Source organism: Colletes latitarsis, chromosome 12 (genome assembly GCF_051014445.1).
Source record: "Colletes latitarsis isolate SP2378_abdomen chromosome 12, iyColLati1, whole genome shotgun sequence".
In the NCBI taxonomy this organism is placed as follows: domain Eukaryota; kingdom Metazoa; phylum Arthropoda; class Insecta; order Hymenoptera; family Colletidae; genus Colletes; species Colletes latitarsis.
In genome coordinates this window covers 22,842,661-22,858,037 of record NC_135145.1, presented here as the reverse complement: position 1 = coordinate 22,858,037, position 15,377 = coordinate 22,842,661, and the positions used below count along the sequence as shown (strand labels likewise).

General features: G+C 32.8%; 4 protein-coding genes across 5 annotated transcripts; 3 read left to right on the top strand and 1 right to left on the bottom strand.

Annotated features, from left to right (window-relative positions):
- Nucleotides 1-50: 50 nt before the first annotated feature.
- Xmas (RRM_XMAS2 and SAC3_GANP domain-containing protein xmas) lies at nucleotides 51-5,755 on the top strand. The gene is made up of 3 exons (XM_076780254.1): nucleotides 51-4,211; nucleotides 4,285-4,566; nucleotides 4,896-5,755. The coding sequence occupies exons 1-3, from the start codon at nucleotides 211-213 to the stop codon at nucleotides 5,473-5,475; spliced, it is 4,863 nt and encodes a 1,620-aa protein (XP_076636369.1). The 5' UTR covers nucleotides 51-210; the 3' UTR covers nucleotides 5,476-5,755.
- Nucleotides 5,756-6,558: 803 nt separating this feature from the next.
- Nucleotides 6,559-9,373, top strand: Fzy (cell division cycle 20 protein fzy). Its single transcript, XM_076779417.1, has 8 exons — nucleotides 6,559-6,664; nucleotides 6,739-6,919; nucleotides 6,993-7,129; nucleotides 7,199-7,293; nucleotides 7,369-7,660; nucleotides 7,739-8,036; nucleotides 8,336-8,652; nucleotides 8,733-9,373. The coding sequence occupies exons 2-8, from the start codon at nucleotides 6,807-6,809 to the stop codon at nucleotides 9,059-9,061; spliced, it is 1,581 nt and encodes a 526-aa protein (XP_076635532.1). The 5' UTR covers nucleotides 6,559-6,664; nucleotides 6,739-6,806; the 3' UTR covers nucleotides 9,062-9,373.
- Nucleotides 9,374-9,733: 360 nt separating this feature from the next.
- In (inturned planar cell polarity protein) lies at nucleotides 9,734-13,222 on the top strand. Its single transcript, XM_076779364.1, has 11 exons — nucleotides 9,734-9,806; nucleotides 9,881-10,173; nucleotides 10,252-10,524; nucleotides 10,597-10,668; nucleotides 10,746-11,002; nucleotides 11,085-11,174; nucleotides 11,261-11,603; nucleotides 11,662-11,999; nucleotides 12,069-12,397; nucleotides 12,464-12,630; nucleotides 12,737-13,222. The coding sequence occupies exons 1-11, from the start codon at nucleotides 9,734-9,736 to the stop codon at nucleotides 13,220-13,222; spliced, it is 2,721 nt and encodes a 906-aa protein (XP_076635479.1).
- Nucleotides 12,656-15,351, bottom strand: LOC143348944 (F-box only protein 44). 2 transcript variants are annotated; one of them, XM_076779721.1, is made up of 4 exons: nucleotides 15,039-15,351; nucleotides 14,323-14,910; nucleotides 14,089-14,232; nucleotides 12,656-14,001 (listed from the first exon to the last, which is right to left on the bottom strand). In XM_076779721.1, exons 2-4 carry the CDS (start codon nucleotides 14,875-14,877, stop codon nucleotides 13,819-13,821), a joined length of 882 nt encoding a protein of 293 aa, XP_076635836.1. In that variant the 5' UTR covers nucleotides 14,878-14,910; nucleotides 15,039-15,351; the 3' UTR covers nucleotides 12,656-13,818. The 2 variants fall into 2 exon arrangements, with proteins under 2 accessions (XP_076635836.1, XP_076635835.1); XM_076779720.1 differs by having other exon boundaries at nucleotides 14,323-15,348.
- Nucleotides 15,352-15,377: the final 26 nt, after the last annotated feature.

Here is a 15,377-nt window from a genome sequence, read left to right as displayed (position 1 = left end):
GTTTGCTATGCAACAGAGAGTAGGCTCCCACTCAGTGACACTCAGTGGGGGCGCTTTATACATAGAACTAGCTTGTAATAAATTGTACCTAGCTACGAACCTACCATAACTGTATTTATAGAAGGTAAAGCTAGGTGTCCATACGTGAAAACATACGGAATGACGTTCTCGTTCGTAATTAAGTGAGACTTGAGGAAAAGGAAGCAAATAATGGAACGTAAAGAAAATGCTCAAGCGAACGTAGCTTCGATAGATACTATGGCTTCGAGAGCATTTATATTTTCCGAACCGAACATACTTAGTCCTCCGAAAACCATTAATTCTGAGGTTAATTTTCAGCAAACATCCGATGCATCCGTTAAGAAAAATGTATTCACATTTGCTACACCAACGGCAGTATCGCAGCCAAACGTTCAAGATGTACCGATTTATCAGTCGGGCGTGTCTGGGAAACAATATAAGCCTAAAATATTAAGGCACTCGTATAAACCAGCAGTTAACGTATTTGCCCAAGCACTCAAAGATACTACTATGTTTGAACAATTAAAGAAAAATTCTAGATCGCAAGTCACTAAAATCAATGTAGAAAATTCTATAACTTGTACGAACGTGCCTCAGTCGTTGCTCACAAAAACAGCGGCGAAAGAATATTTCCAGATGTTTGGAAATCTGTTGAAAATAACCATTCGTCCTAGGAAGCAAATAATAACTGTGAACTATGCTACAAAAAAGGAAGCAAACGTAGCTTACAATAAAAGCGGTGAGTATTTAGGAAAGAAATTCAACGTAGAATGGTCCAAATTATGCGTATCGCCGAAATCTCCTACAAAGAAAAAAGATATGTCAAAACACATTGTATCTAATTTTCTGAAATCACCCGATGACGAAATTAAATCGGAATTAGAAGCTATGATGAGCTTGGAATATAATCTGCACAATAATTATAAGGGTAATTTTGATGGAAATCTGCTCAAAAGGAGCAAATTATTACAATCGAAAGGCACGTCAAAGCCTACGAGTAGAGTAGAGAAAACATCCGCAAAATCTGAAAAACTTAAATCGGAGAGTCAAATATCAGATTTATTACCTAACGCATCTTTCGAGGAACTACAAAACGTAGTACGTCAACCTGCGTATAGTTCCGAGGATAGATACAAAGTGTTAGAAGCGAGAGATCGACTCATGCGAATGAGGCAAACCAAGTCTCACACGTTATCAGCAGCCAGAGTAATGATTGGCGTGTGTCCTGACATGTGTCCTGAAAAAGAACGTTTAATGCGTGAATCTAATAGGCAGTTAGCAATATACGAACAACTCGAAGGCAATGAATATAAAATAAATCATGCGATAGCAGTAAAACAGTATTCCAGATCCTCCGCGGATCAGGAAGAGCCAATGGCACATGAACTGAGACCAGTGAAATCATTGAAAATGACCATGAGTTATTTACTTCACGAAATAGCAAATCTTTGCAATCAGCAGGGAACAAATTTAGGAGAATGGTATCACTTTTTATGGGATAGAACAAGAGGGATTCGAAAGGATATAACGCAACAAGAATTATGTTGCACCGATAGCGTCGAGCTAGTTGAACAATGCGCTAGATTTCATATAGTATGTTCCGAAAGGCTGTGTGCCGAAGAGCCGTCTGTTTTCGACAAAAGAATTAATTCCGATAATTTAACAAAATCTTTGCAGTCATTGAAGTATATGTACAACGATTTAAGAATAAATGGAATTAATTGTAAGAACGAACCTGAATTTCGAGCATATATTATTTTATTGAATTTGAACAATGGCAATTTTATGTGGGATTTGCAAAGACTGCCTAAAAGTATACAAAAGTCACCGGAAGTTCGATTTGCGTTAGATGTATATCTCGCTCTCGAATCCAACAATTATTATAAATTTTTTAAACTTGTTCGAAAAACCACGTATTTGAATGCGTGCATCTTACTTAGATATTTCAACCAAGTAAGATTAAAGGCTTTATCGGTAATGGTAAAAGCCTATTGCAGAACTACGTCAACAGCATATCCACTGTATGAATTAATAGATATATTAGGTTTCGAAGACGAAAATGAAGCTGTTTACTTTTGTGAACAAATAGGTTTAGGTGCCTCAAAGGATGAGCTACATATACTACTAAATCGGCAAAATTTCACTATGCCTGTGTTAAATATAAAACAAAATAGAGCCTGTAATGTAATAGAGTCTAAAAGAACTATGCGACACTTATCCATTGGAGAATGTATAGCAGCGTGTAAAATGCCCGAACAGACTTATAAATACCATAAACCGCACAACAGTTTCGATTCGAATGGTTATTTAACACCTGAATCTATTAATGCGGAAGATCAGAGTAAAAATGCTGTTAGCGAATTAAACGACCCATATGAATATATAGACGAAGATACAGTGCAAACTAAGGAATCGATACCAACTCCTGAAAAAGATCAAAATAAAATTGAAACTATAGTTACTTCCGAGCCTACGAATGCATTTAAATCGGTCATTGATACTGAATTTGGTGTAAATGCCTTTATACCTACGAAATCTGATACGAATGTTTCTTTTACCTCTAAGTCTCCGATAATTGCCATACCATTACAATCAAAAGTAGAAAAACAGAAAGATGCAAAGGCATTTAGTTTTGCATCAAAACAACAGGACATTGTACCAAATGTAAATAAGACCATCGAACCTTCCACTTCGTGTAGTGTGTTCGATACTACACCTACATCTTCAAACGCCTCTAATATATTCTCTAAGCCATTTGAATTGCCACAGTACAATGTTGTTGCTTCGCCATTTGCATTGGCTACGAACAAAAGCATATTTTTTGGGGCTGCACAAGGAAATATATTTATGAAAAATCTTACACCCTCTGTAATATTTCCCAATACATACTCGAACATGCAACCTGTTTCAAAATCATCGAATGCCACAAATACTGCAACTATTATAAGTAATAATGCGATAAAAGAAATACCAAGTTCCTTGCGGAACCTTGTTCCTCGTGCGGAACAAGCGCAAACTGAAACTCCGAAAGAAGTAAAACCTGAGAAATTAAAATTGGAGGAAGAGGAGTGTGCTATGAAAATGCGACAAATTGACGAAACTGCGAAACAAATCTCGAATACTTTGCAAACAGAAATTGTACAAGAGTATTGCTCCGATTTAGTACAAGAGGAAATTAATAGAATGAATGTTTATAACACATTATGCAAGGACGTTAGTACTCAGATTTTAAATACAGTTACTCACGACGTATGTAATAATATTTTACGAGAAGAAATTGTTAATACGCAAAAATTGCACGAAATGTCAATGAGAATCAAAAATAGTACAATTATAAAATATTTCAATATATGGAAGTGTAATGCATTGAAAAAAAAGCAACAAAGAAAAGCATTGGATGGAACACCGGTGTGGTTACAGAAGCGCTCCAGCAGGCAATGTGCAAAATTATTATATTCTAAAGAACAAGATTTAGTTATTAAAAATATGTGTAAAAGACAAGATGAACAAAAAATTACTAAATCGTATATTGATTCTTTGGCGCCGATTGAAGTTTTAATTTCAATGGGCATTAGAGAAAATTTGAAATCTTCGAGCGTAAATATGCATTCGAATTATTATTGGAAATTAGTTATTTCTTGGCCAGATTTACATAATAAACCAATTTTATGGCATCATAAAAAAATAATGAATCAGTATCTTTGTCCTGATGATTACACCACAGAGCCTATTATAAAACTGTATCAATCGACTAGAGCTGAAACTTTACATATTTGTATCAGACACTTTGAAGGTCTGATCAGTGAACATAATTTAATAGGATCAGATGCTCTTCTATTCATAGCAGCTGCTTCCGAAGATACTAAAATTGTAATAAAACGTTTAACTAAAACTATATTGTCAAGAGATAGACTTATGTCTATACCTCTCGTATTTATTGTCTTGGGCGATGTAAAGTTCGAAACTCAAAACAAGATTGCTGTTTCCAGCTTGGAAGAATTGTTAAAAGCAGGGTACTTATCAACATATACGATTATGTACGAAAAGGATTTAACCGAGAAAACGATCTTAAATTTAACACAAAGTGCAATGCTCTGGTTATCCATAAATAAATCACCTCAAAATCCATTGGAGATGGATTACTTGCAAAACATTTACGATACTTGCTTAACAGAAGAATTATGGCTGAGGTAACGTAATCAATGCTATTTCATTTTTTATTAAAAATTTATCAACATTTATAGAAGCTTGTTGTTTTTACAGGATATTAGGTGATTCGCCCTTCAATGAAAAATTATCACACGCTTTGAAGGAGCCCAAATTCATAATTGATTTACATAACGAAGCAGTCGCTCATCTGATAGACATAGTATTAGATCCAGAATCTTTCATGTATACAAAATTTGCTCCAGAATTTAAAAACTTCATCAGAAACCAGTACATGATGCCTTGTAGCTACGAGTATTTTGACGATTCTTGGAAGAGAGAGGACTACAAGGCAAAATTGGAAACAGTGATGTCTAGTTTTAAATTGCCCCAATGGAAGTAAGTAATCTTCGTATACCTTTTTTTTTTCTTTTTTACATTAATTATCTACGCCTCCCACGCTCGCCACCAGAGGGGTCGCGCTCTCACACGCGCTCGACCGACCCCTCGGTTGCTATATATACATCCTCCGACTTCCCAATATCTCAGTCGTCTAAGGCAGGGCCTGCTAGGGAGCCTTACTGATGAGTCCCGCTGGCAGGCCCGGACGAAACGCACCCCCTCCTTTCCTTTTCTGTCCTCCTACGAAAATCTCCGAGTTTCTACTTACAACAGCAAAACAGCGCCACAGTATATAAATGAATTAAATATATTTTGATCTATTTTAGATATCCATGGCCAATAAACGACAGCAGCACATTCAGTGACAGTATAACAGATTACTGTCAAGAAGCATTATCCAGTACCGACAGTAATGAAATATCCTACAATATATTAAGCCACTTATTTTTTACATCTGGTATTTCAACTGCATCGAACTTTATCGATGTCCTGTTATATATCGTAAAGAGAAAGATATTTCTTCTCGACGAAAATTTGAAAGTGGTTTATAATAAGAATCATATAAAGCACTTTCAAACTTTACCATGGTGGTTGAAATCTAACCTATTAAACGAATATAAAATTGTACTGAGAGCAGTTAATATTGAAGAAAATGAGCAGGAAAACGAGAAAGGAGTCAGTACTAGTGAACCTATTGTAAAAAAACGAAAACTACATAAAGCTCGAGGAAATGACTTCGTTCTCGAACCGTTGGCCGAGTTTTGTGAAAATAGTCAAAGCCAAGTAATGGAGGTGCATTATATCTCGAAGAAGATCGAAGACTGTTTAAAGATACAACAGCAGCAAAGTTCTTTGTTCGAAGAAAAATTGAAGAATGCTTTGCTCTGTGAAAGCAAACTTACTTAATGACTTGGAAACATTTATTTTCGCCCTGTTGAAATGTTCATAGTGCCTCAAAGACTACTGTATCTTACAGAAATCTTAGAGTACGATATTATACGATTTAAGTAACAAGAACATCATTTTTTAGTATAAGACTTTTAAATCACAAGACTTCCTTAAGTAGGATGTACAAAATAGGACTTTAAACTGTAATATTTATTATATAATTATAAATTATGTTACGTTTATAATGCATTTTGTCTATAGATTTCCATTCAGTGTGTTAATGCCAGAATATATGTATATAAACAAATTAAAGTATTCTTATTTTAATCCATTTCTTGGACATTTGAATTTTAATTCCCAGAAATGTGTGATTATTAACGGTAATAACTTTTTAACGAAATCTCCATCAACAATGCTATTTGGGTCTTTAGAATCTCCCATTACAATTTTTCCCAGGGTTTATGTATATTGAATTGGTGTATATTCAACTCTGTGTATTTTGACGTATTAAATATATATATATAATATTTTTTGTATAACATTTAAATAAAATATGAAAAATATTGGTTGCGTAAAACCTTTCGATTGGTGGAACGACATTAGTGACTTTCAATTGTTTCAAAATCTTATTATTCTATGCACAGAATATTATTACATACAAATTTTAAAATATGCATATTTGCTTGAATAAGACAATTCCGTTTCTCTAAGAAAAAATGCCCGACGAAAAGAAAGAAATAAAACAAATTGTGACCTGCATTACATATTTCTCCTTATTTAGTCTTCATTTTGGCGCACTCACAACTGCTAACGGTCACAAAATGAACGATTAATAACCAAATACGAATGTTTAAAATAATTAAGCCGAAAGTAAGCGTGCGATCATTAAAATTGAAAGCATTCGTACTATTTTATAACTAGTATATAATTTACGTTCTTTCTTAATGTTGTATGTGCGTTGAATTTGAAAATGCGCCTGTATTCATACGACGACCCCTATAGGGAAACTAACGTACAAAGACCTTTAAATTTTAACGGACTTTTTAAATGTCGAGTATTCCGTTCGTTCCAAGCAAGTTAAATTTTATGAACAAAGAATTTGATATTTCTGAGTGAAAAATTATAATATTTTTACATAATTAAGTACTTCGACGTTCTATCTTATTTTCTAAAATTAAATTTTTCATTTAACCGAATCGGAATAAAAGTAAGTCAATTTAATTGCTTGAAATGCGATAACATTATCAAATTTTCTCATTAAAAGTTTTTTTTTGGTTTTAGCATCACTAGACCCTTATATTCTTTGACTGAGATTATTATTGTTTATCTTTAAATTACACATTTCGATAATGTCTCATCTGAAATATATGAAAGAAATAAATAGTTTGACTCGCATGGACGAAGCTATTAAAGGACCACTTCCACGCTGGCAGAAGAAATGTTTGGAATCATCGAATTCCAGGTATTATTTAATTATTTTATTGCTTTATTTTTATCAAAATATTGTTGAACGTTATATTTGTTTGTTTGTACAGTGTTAATCTTAGTCTCAATTCGTCACGAAAAATTGCAAATGGATCGTGCGTAAATACAACTACAGGAAAAACACCAACCAAAAAGAATGACACTCGAACTAAAAAAACACCTTCTAAGGGTTCCAGGAAATCACCAAGTATGATACTAATTTCATAATTTGTAATGTCATTTAGGATAATCCATTTCTAAATAGAAATAATTTTAGGTCGTGCCTCGTCTACGCCTGCTAAAACACCCAGTGGTGGCGATAGGTTCATTCCTTCAAGATCAACAACTAATTTTGATCTTGGTTATTACAAGGTATATATTTCATAGTATCTGGGATATTGCCTCGATACACCAGGATATTAAATACAGAATTATCATAATGTTTAGATTCAGCAACAAGCAAATGCAGACAAAGATGAGGAAAAAATGGACAATCTGAGTCCTTCTAAGAAAGAAATGCAGCGTCTTATGGGAGAGAATTTATATGGCGGTGATATTAAGAACATAAGAGTTTTATCTTATCAAAACAAAGCACCGGCCCCTCCGGAAGGTTACCTGAATCCATTGAGAGTTATGTACAGTCAAAGTAAAACACCAGCGAGCGTGAAAGCCAGTACAAGATATATACCGCAAACTCCCGACAGAATATTGGACGCTCCGGAAATTATCGATGACTATTGTAAGAAGTTTTAACATTTAAACTACGAATGCCTAGCTAATCTTACTGAACATTAAGGACAATCTGTACTTGTTTCAGATCTAAACCTAATCGATTGGTCAGAGAGTAATATTTTAGCCGTAGCATTAGGCGCTAGTGTTTATTTATGGAATGCCGCGTCAGGAACTATAGAACAATTATTCGAAGTAGAGGGCAATGACTATGTTTGCTCTGTCGCATGGATTCAAGAAGGTCCATATTTAGCTGTAGGTACCACGACGGGAAACACAGAATTGTGGGATTGTTGTCAAACGAAAAGAGTACGTGTAATGAATGGTCACGCGGCCAGAGTGGGATCTCTTTCTTGGAATTCACATATTTTAACAAGTGGATGCAGGTACAAACATATAATAAATATAAATTTAACCAGTTAGCTGCGGCGCCCCCTTTTGAAAGCGCGCACCTATATGTGACGCGAAAATCGAGTGATGACGAGTATACTCGTGCATACGGGGACGCATGAGTTCATCTCAAATTATTCATATTTTTTATTTGTTTTATTCCGACCTAGCCTCAAAATATTATTTAAATAGCCAACGGTCACTATTTTGACGAGTATACTCGTCAATTACAGCTAACTGATTGACATGTATCGCCGAAAGAATTTCATTACGTTGATTTTATTTTTACTTTGAGAGCTGGGCAAATAGTGCACCACGATGTTAGACAAAGGGATCATTTGATATCTTCGATAAATGCACACGCTCAAGAAGTATGTGGTTTAAAATGGTCGCCTGACGGGAAATATTTAGCAAGCGGCGGTAATGATAATATGCTTCAAATATGGCCGTCGATTTCTGGGCAGAATCATACACATATTCAACCAATTTATTCGTTAAATCAGCATCAAGCTGCTGTTAAAGCTCTTGCATGGTGCCCGTGGCAAACCAATGTTCTCGCGAGCGGCGGTGGTACTGCCGATAGAACAATCCGATTTTGGAATTGCAATACAGGTAAACAAAAATTGTTTATAAATAAAAGAAAATATATAAATCAAATTTAAATATTTTTTTCTTAACAAATGTCCATACAGGAGCCTGCTTAAACACGATAGATACCAAGTCACAAGTGTGTTCTTTACTTTGGTCGACGACTTATAAAGAAATTGTATCTGGTCATGGATATGCGCAAAATCAATTAACAATTTGGAAGTACCCAACAATGACAAAGGTTGCCGAACTTACGGGTCATTCTAGTCGCGTTCTGCATTTAGCAATGTCTCCGGACGGAACTACGATACTTAGCGCAGGAGCCGATGAAACTTTAAGACTATGGAAATGTTTCCAGCCTGATCCGCATAAAAAGAAAGAGCCAAGCGAAATAAAATCTGTTCCTTCTAGACTTAAGCAATCGATCCGATAATGTGTTTATATTAATAGACGAAATAGACTTTTGCATTTACTTAATAAATGCAAGATATAGTGATCTACATTTTAAGCGATAAAGGTTCGTAATATAATACTCTATCGATTCGTCCTTTATCAACGTATTCAAAATGAATTCAAAACACTTGGTACCTGGTAGTATTGAGTTATTTTCACGACAACTCGTACATGTAGTTTGATTTCTATTTTTATAAAAGTGATTGTATGCGCAAACGAAATAAACTGTGAGATATTTAAATTTTAATTCATTTTTATTGTATCGTCATAAAAATATTTTCTAAATATATTATAATTTCAATAAAAAGAGTAATTCTTTACCAACTTTATCCCACCTGTATTTTAAGTCTATTGTGTGCTACTATACTCAAGTTCCTTGTACTATATCAAGGTGAAAGGTATTTCAAGCCCCCACCCTTTCCAATTTGTATATTCAAGTCTTCAGGTAACATTTTCTTGACCCAACCTTTTTATGGAAGATTGAAGATAAATATTTAAGTAACGATCTAAAGTAAATTCTCGAATAATACAGTATTATACAAGCTTTCATAATTACTCTAAAAAAACATGGATGAAGCTAGCTCCAAAAATGTATTATTAAAATTACAATGTAAATACAATGATCAAATTTGCAATGTAGACAATACAAAAGATGATAATGAGCATGATTGGTGGGCAAGTGACAGCGGATCAAGTACTGGATCATATTATTCAGATACAGATAGGTACTTGGAATATTTAAAATTTTTAATATTTTGTGTAATTTTCAATATTTTACATTATCACAGTTCTACGGCAGAATGGGAATCCGAAATCAGTCCTACCGGAGAACTGTTTTATATAGAATCTGTAGCTGAAAGCATAACCGACGATCAATGTTCTTTTAATGAAACGCAACATAATTCTCAACCAGAACTGACTAGACGTCGTAGTACAAGAGCTGGAAAGCTCATGCGACTCATAAGGCGCAAAGAGAGTAAACGTTGGAGCACAAGAAATAAAAAAAGTAATCCTAATACCGTATCGAACAATACAATCAATTCAGGAAAAGAAGGGAGTGCAACAAAAGAAGTGACATTTAGGGATTTTCAAGTAAATGATTTTATAGTTATTCTGTAAATGCTTCTAGTAATAAAACATACTTCGCATAAAAGTATGTGAACATTTTAGGCAGGTGAAATTCGAGAAGTTACGCTCTGGGTTGATCCAGACAGAAGACATAAATTGGGAAGGAGAGCTACGTTGTGCGAAGCATATTTTGGAATTACCGCGGGAGTATTTTCAGACAAAACACGAATTATGATTGCTGGATTTATTCCAGACGGAGAGGCAATGAAAAATAAAAACATTAAAATTGGAGATTGGTTGCGAAGTATAAATTCAAACGAAGTCACATATCAAAATTTGGATCAGATATTATCTGAAATAACTGTTTCAACGAATGTAAGAATTAAATTTGCAGTGTTGTAAAGTTATAAAATAGTTTATTATAGTTAATTTTCATTTTCCACCCAGGTAACATTAGAATTACAAAGAGTTGCAGGTATAGATGTTACAGCAAAATTGCCTACGTTAAATTCTCCTAAAGTAAATATGATTTTACGTAATTGGTGTATAATTAAGAAATTTTACAAATGAAAATAATTTATTTCTTTCGTTATTAGCAATCTTTGTTAGTACAGAGATTAATGAATAAAGAAGAAAGCAAAGATCTAATGCAGTCGTTATTAAATTATCCACTTGGCGTGCTATATCTACGAACGACGGAACTTTCAGAAATGGGACCGGAATTACAAGGTGTTCTTTATACACTTCCTCGATCAGAAAGTAAAAATACACATTCTATTTTGTGTACAGCAAGAGGAGCTTTTATAACTCTTAATCACTTATTACCTGGAATAGCAGGTTTACAGCCTACTAGGTATTATTGAATATTTGTACCAATTGTTGATATAATTTTTATAATATATGCTCAATCGCGTTTTATAGTACAACTTTTATAGTACTACTATACAGATAGCAGAAGAGGAAATTCATATTGTGTATACTTCTCACGACGAGGAATTACTTTTAATAGCATTACCAAAAAAATGGTAACAATTATATAATATTTATGTAAAAAAGTAACGATAAACAATTAATGATACGTATATATTTATATTATCTTCGATATTTTCAGTTGTAGTCTAGAAGAAGCAGTTAATTTAACAGCTGATATAGTTAGAACTTTAAAATTCACATACCAATCATTAACAAAATGTTTCACACCTCAGGAAAATCATTCTGCTTTAGATCATTTTTTTATCTTAATTATTCAGCAATTACTGGATATAAAAAGTTACGTGAATAATGCGGGATTAACTAACCGTTCTATGGAAATTAACAATGATATAGAAAGTATGGAAAGTTACAAATTTAGGAGCACTTTTTCAGTTGCAAACTCTTTGGAATTATCAAGGGATGCACAAATTCAAATCGATGCTGCTCTAAGTGAAATGGAAGCCATGGATTATAGAGATTGGGTATGTACAGTAAATTAAGGAGAACGCTAAATAATATAAAACAATGTAATTCTTTTAGAATGAAGATCCTATGGACTGCCAAAGATTATATACAATCTTAGGTAGTTGCATTTATCACAAACATTATCTTCTTGGATCTCACTTAACCCATGACGATTTAATTGAAGTAAATTCTTATCTACAACAAAATTGCCTTTTTAATTTGATAACTAACGAACCTGTAAAGAGTCTTGTCATTTGGAAAAAAGTTTATCCTTCTTTATATAATCGTGGAAATACGGAAAACAGTAGAAGTACTCAGCCATTGGTTCCTAATGGAAAATGGTTTCTACTTATTGTTGGATACGGATATGATCTATTAGCAGTCCTCCTAGAATCTGGTGGATGTACTACAAAGTAATGGTCTTATTTCTTCCTTTAAATTATATTCTTAAAATAATTATTAATTAACTCGCTACACCATAGGTGTAGCGAAACTACGGGTCCGGATATATTTTACGTGGAAGAAGCTCAAGAAACTTTGAAACATATACAGAAAATAGGAGTAACGACACTAGCAGCTAAATGGATCGCTTCTAATACGAGACCGGAAGTAATACCTTACGAAGATCATGTATCTCTAAAACCATCATCCAGTATCACAGAAAACTTTTTGGGTCTTATAAAATCAAACGATGTACAAAGTTCGCTTACCAAATCATCCCATGCTACAACTACTAGTAGAAGATCTCAAGAGATACCTTCTATTTTAAAGAAACGTAATACGGAAGAAAGTCTGACAGTCTTAGGATCTGGTAAATAACATTATTAACTTATATTTTATTCTATTATAAATAATAATGCAATTAAATTTTCTACAGTGTATTCTTTGCATACATCGGAAGATTCATTGAGCCAAGGAACAGGTGGAGTTAGCGAAATAAGCGACGAAACGATGCCTATATTAGGAAGACGAGCAACGAGAGAAAAAATTGCTAGTGGATCGAGGTATTCCGATGACAGTGATTCTGATATCGATATGTACAAGGTAAACAGCATATATCATTTATTCGTTAAAATATTTATTTCATTCCGCGTTTTGTACATTGTTCAGTTTATATAAATATATATTTGTATAAAATAAATTGTTATAGAATGACTGTCGAATATTAAATATGGATATATCTAATATACGGGAAAATCTATTAAATCAAGCCGAATATTTAACACCAAAAATATTGACCACAGGCAATAAAAATTTTTTGTATCACTATGTGCATTTAGATATGGTCGAAGGGATTTTTTTATCTTCAAAGCCATTAGAAAATTCAGCGAAGGATCGTAAAATTTTGGTTAATTTTAATAAATGTGTTCACATTATACACAGACTGTTGCATAATACAGTAAGGTTTAAAAAAATGTTGAATTCAGATATGGACAAAACTGTAATTAATAAGAGTTTAATTGCTGTTAAAGAACACGGTGTATTATTTGAATGGGAAAATGTTACATACTGGGTTGTTGGACGACTATATACAACTCCTCATCCAAAGGAGTTATATGTGTGTTATCAAGATTCTGCACCGCAAAATTTAATCGAAGTAGCATTCAAGTTACATTCATTGCACTCTTTAACATGAGTTTAAATTGAACTTCCAGCCATTTTTTAAATATCTTTTTTAATATTTTATATTTTACTTGTTAGAGAATTTATTAAAACATCGAACAAAAATTTAAAAAAATAACATACTGTATTTTAATTTGTAATACATATTAAAATTAAGTTTTACTTAATTAAATACTCTTTTCTTTATTCATTCTTCAATCATATCTCGCGTTTTTTAAAGCCTTTTTAGAAATATATATATATATATATATTTATATGTATATATATATATATAAATATATGTCATTAAATGTTATTTTTACAACTATGAAACATTCATATATCACATATATAAACTCATACAAAAATTATTACTTAACTATCATACCTCACTCATGCTTGTAATTTATATTATAACTTTTATTTACAAATTAACAAATATTTAGCGTAGCTCGTAATTTCAATAGAATGTATGTTTATATATACTCATAAATATCATCTTAGCATTAAATGTTCGGATAGAATTTGAAATCTATTAAAAATTTGAATATCGTATAAATGTTGTTCATATTTTCGACGAGTTTTTAAAGAAATTTAGTTTAACTACTTTTCTTATTTTAAAAACATGTATTAATCTATATCCAATGTACTTTCCTCGTTCTCAGAATGTTTTGTAGTAGGAATTTTTATATAAACACACGCACCTGCCATTTTACTCCCATAATGTCCAGCCCAAAATAACCGATCTGAGCCTCCATGATAAAATAAGATTTTTCTAAGTCCAGGCCCGTAATTTGTAAACTCGTGTGATACCTATTTAAAATTCAGCTCGATTAATTCTATGATACAGTACTTTTTTAAATTTTATAATCATTTCCATAAGAATACATAAAAACGTACTTTGTGCCATTTATTTTGTTTTTCTCCTTCGATAATATCACGAAACTTAAAGGAATCTATCACTTCGTTATGGTTATCAAACAATTTGATAGCACACTCATAAACGGCTGGACAATCCCATCGACAACTGTACCATTCGCTTACCTATATAAACATAAGTTATTATTTGAGAAGTGCTTCTTACATAAAAATTGCATTAAACGAAACCTTTCAAAAATGTAAGTTTTAAATTACCACTATCGAAGGCTGTAAAGTATCTAAAACATATTCTGAGAGTCCTGCAGCTACTAGATCGATCGTTTGCATTTTGGAGCAATGGTGATAGGAAGTACTGAAGCAAACTTGCTTTCCACCGAACAGAGGTTCCTCGCTTGGTAAAGCTGGAACTCCTTGTGGAGGATTTTCAACTGCCCACTGATCACCTCCTTGGCTAAGAATCTTCCAATACTTTTGTATCCCATGTTCTCCAGAATGATTTTTTATCAAGTTTTTTTCGAAAGGTTTCTTCTTACATATTAAATAAGATACATGCCAATGCACATCTTCATCTAGTAAAAACAATCGGCCAAGCAAAATGTTTGCTTTTTTACGCCATACGTAACTTTGAATCAAAATTTTCCAACGTACACACACTAGTTGGCAATTCAATAAAGACTTGTTATCAAGATAGCAGAAAATTTCCGCCAATAATTCCTGAGGTAAATACTTGTCGGCAAGAATTAATCCATTTTCACTTTTCTCGTCGAACTCTTCACGATTACTCGTCATATTATCGTGAAACTGCCCCATTTTATATTACGAAAATAAAAGTAATATTGCTATCTGTAAAATTGTTTTTCATCTTTTGCTTGCATAATTTAAAGTATGAAATTATTGTTTAAATTGGACAACAAATTCGTAATTGAATCGTCCATTATGTACACTTTTTTGGAGACAGTTAACAAACTAACTTATCACATAACCTATCACACTGAATTTTGACAATTGTAAGATATATTCTAACGTCCTATTTTATTCAACGTAGACTATTTCAATAAAATTAGAAGTTTTATCTAATTCAAATCTATAAAAGAGGTTTGACTTATGTACTACGCTTAAATTCAAGTTTCTGACTGATTCTAAGTGGCACCAGATTGCAATCCACCCAGTTTTATGAATCATAATACGTGACACATATGATACACATACACATACGTATATATATATAAAACGATTAGTGATCATACTTATAAATACATATGCAATTTTAAAATTATGTTTCAATTAAAATAAATGATTCACTTTTTTCT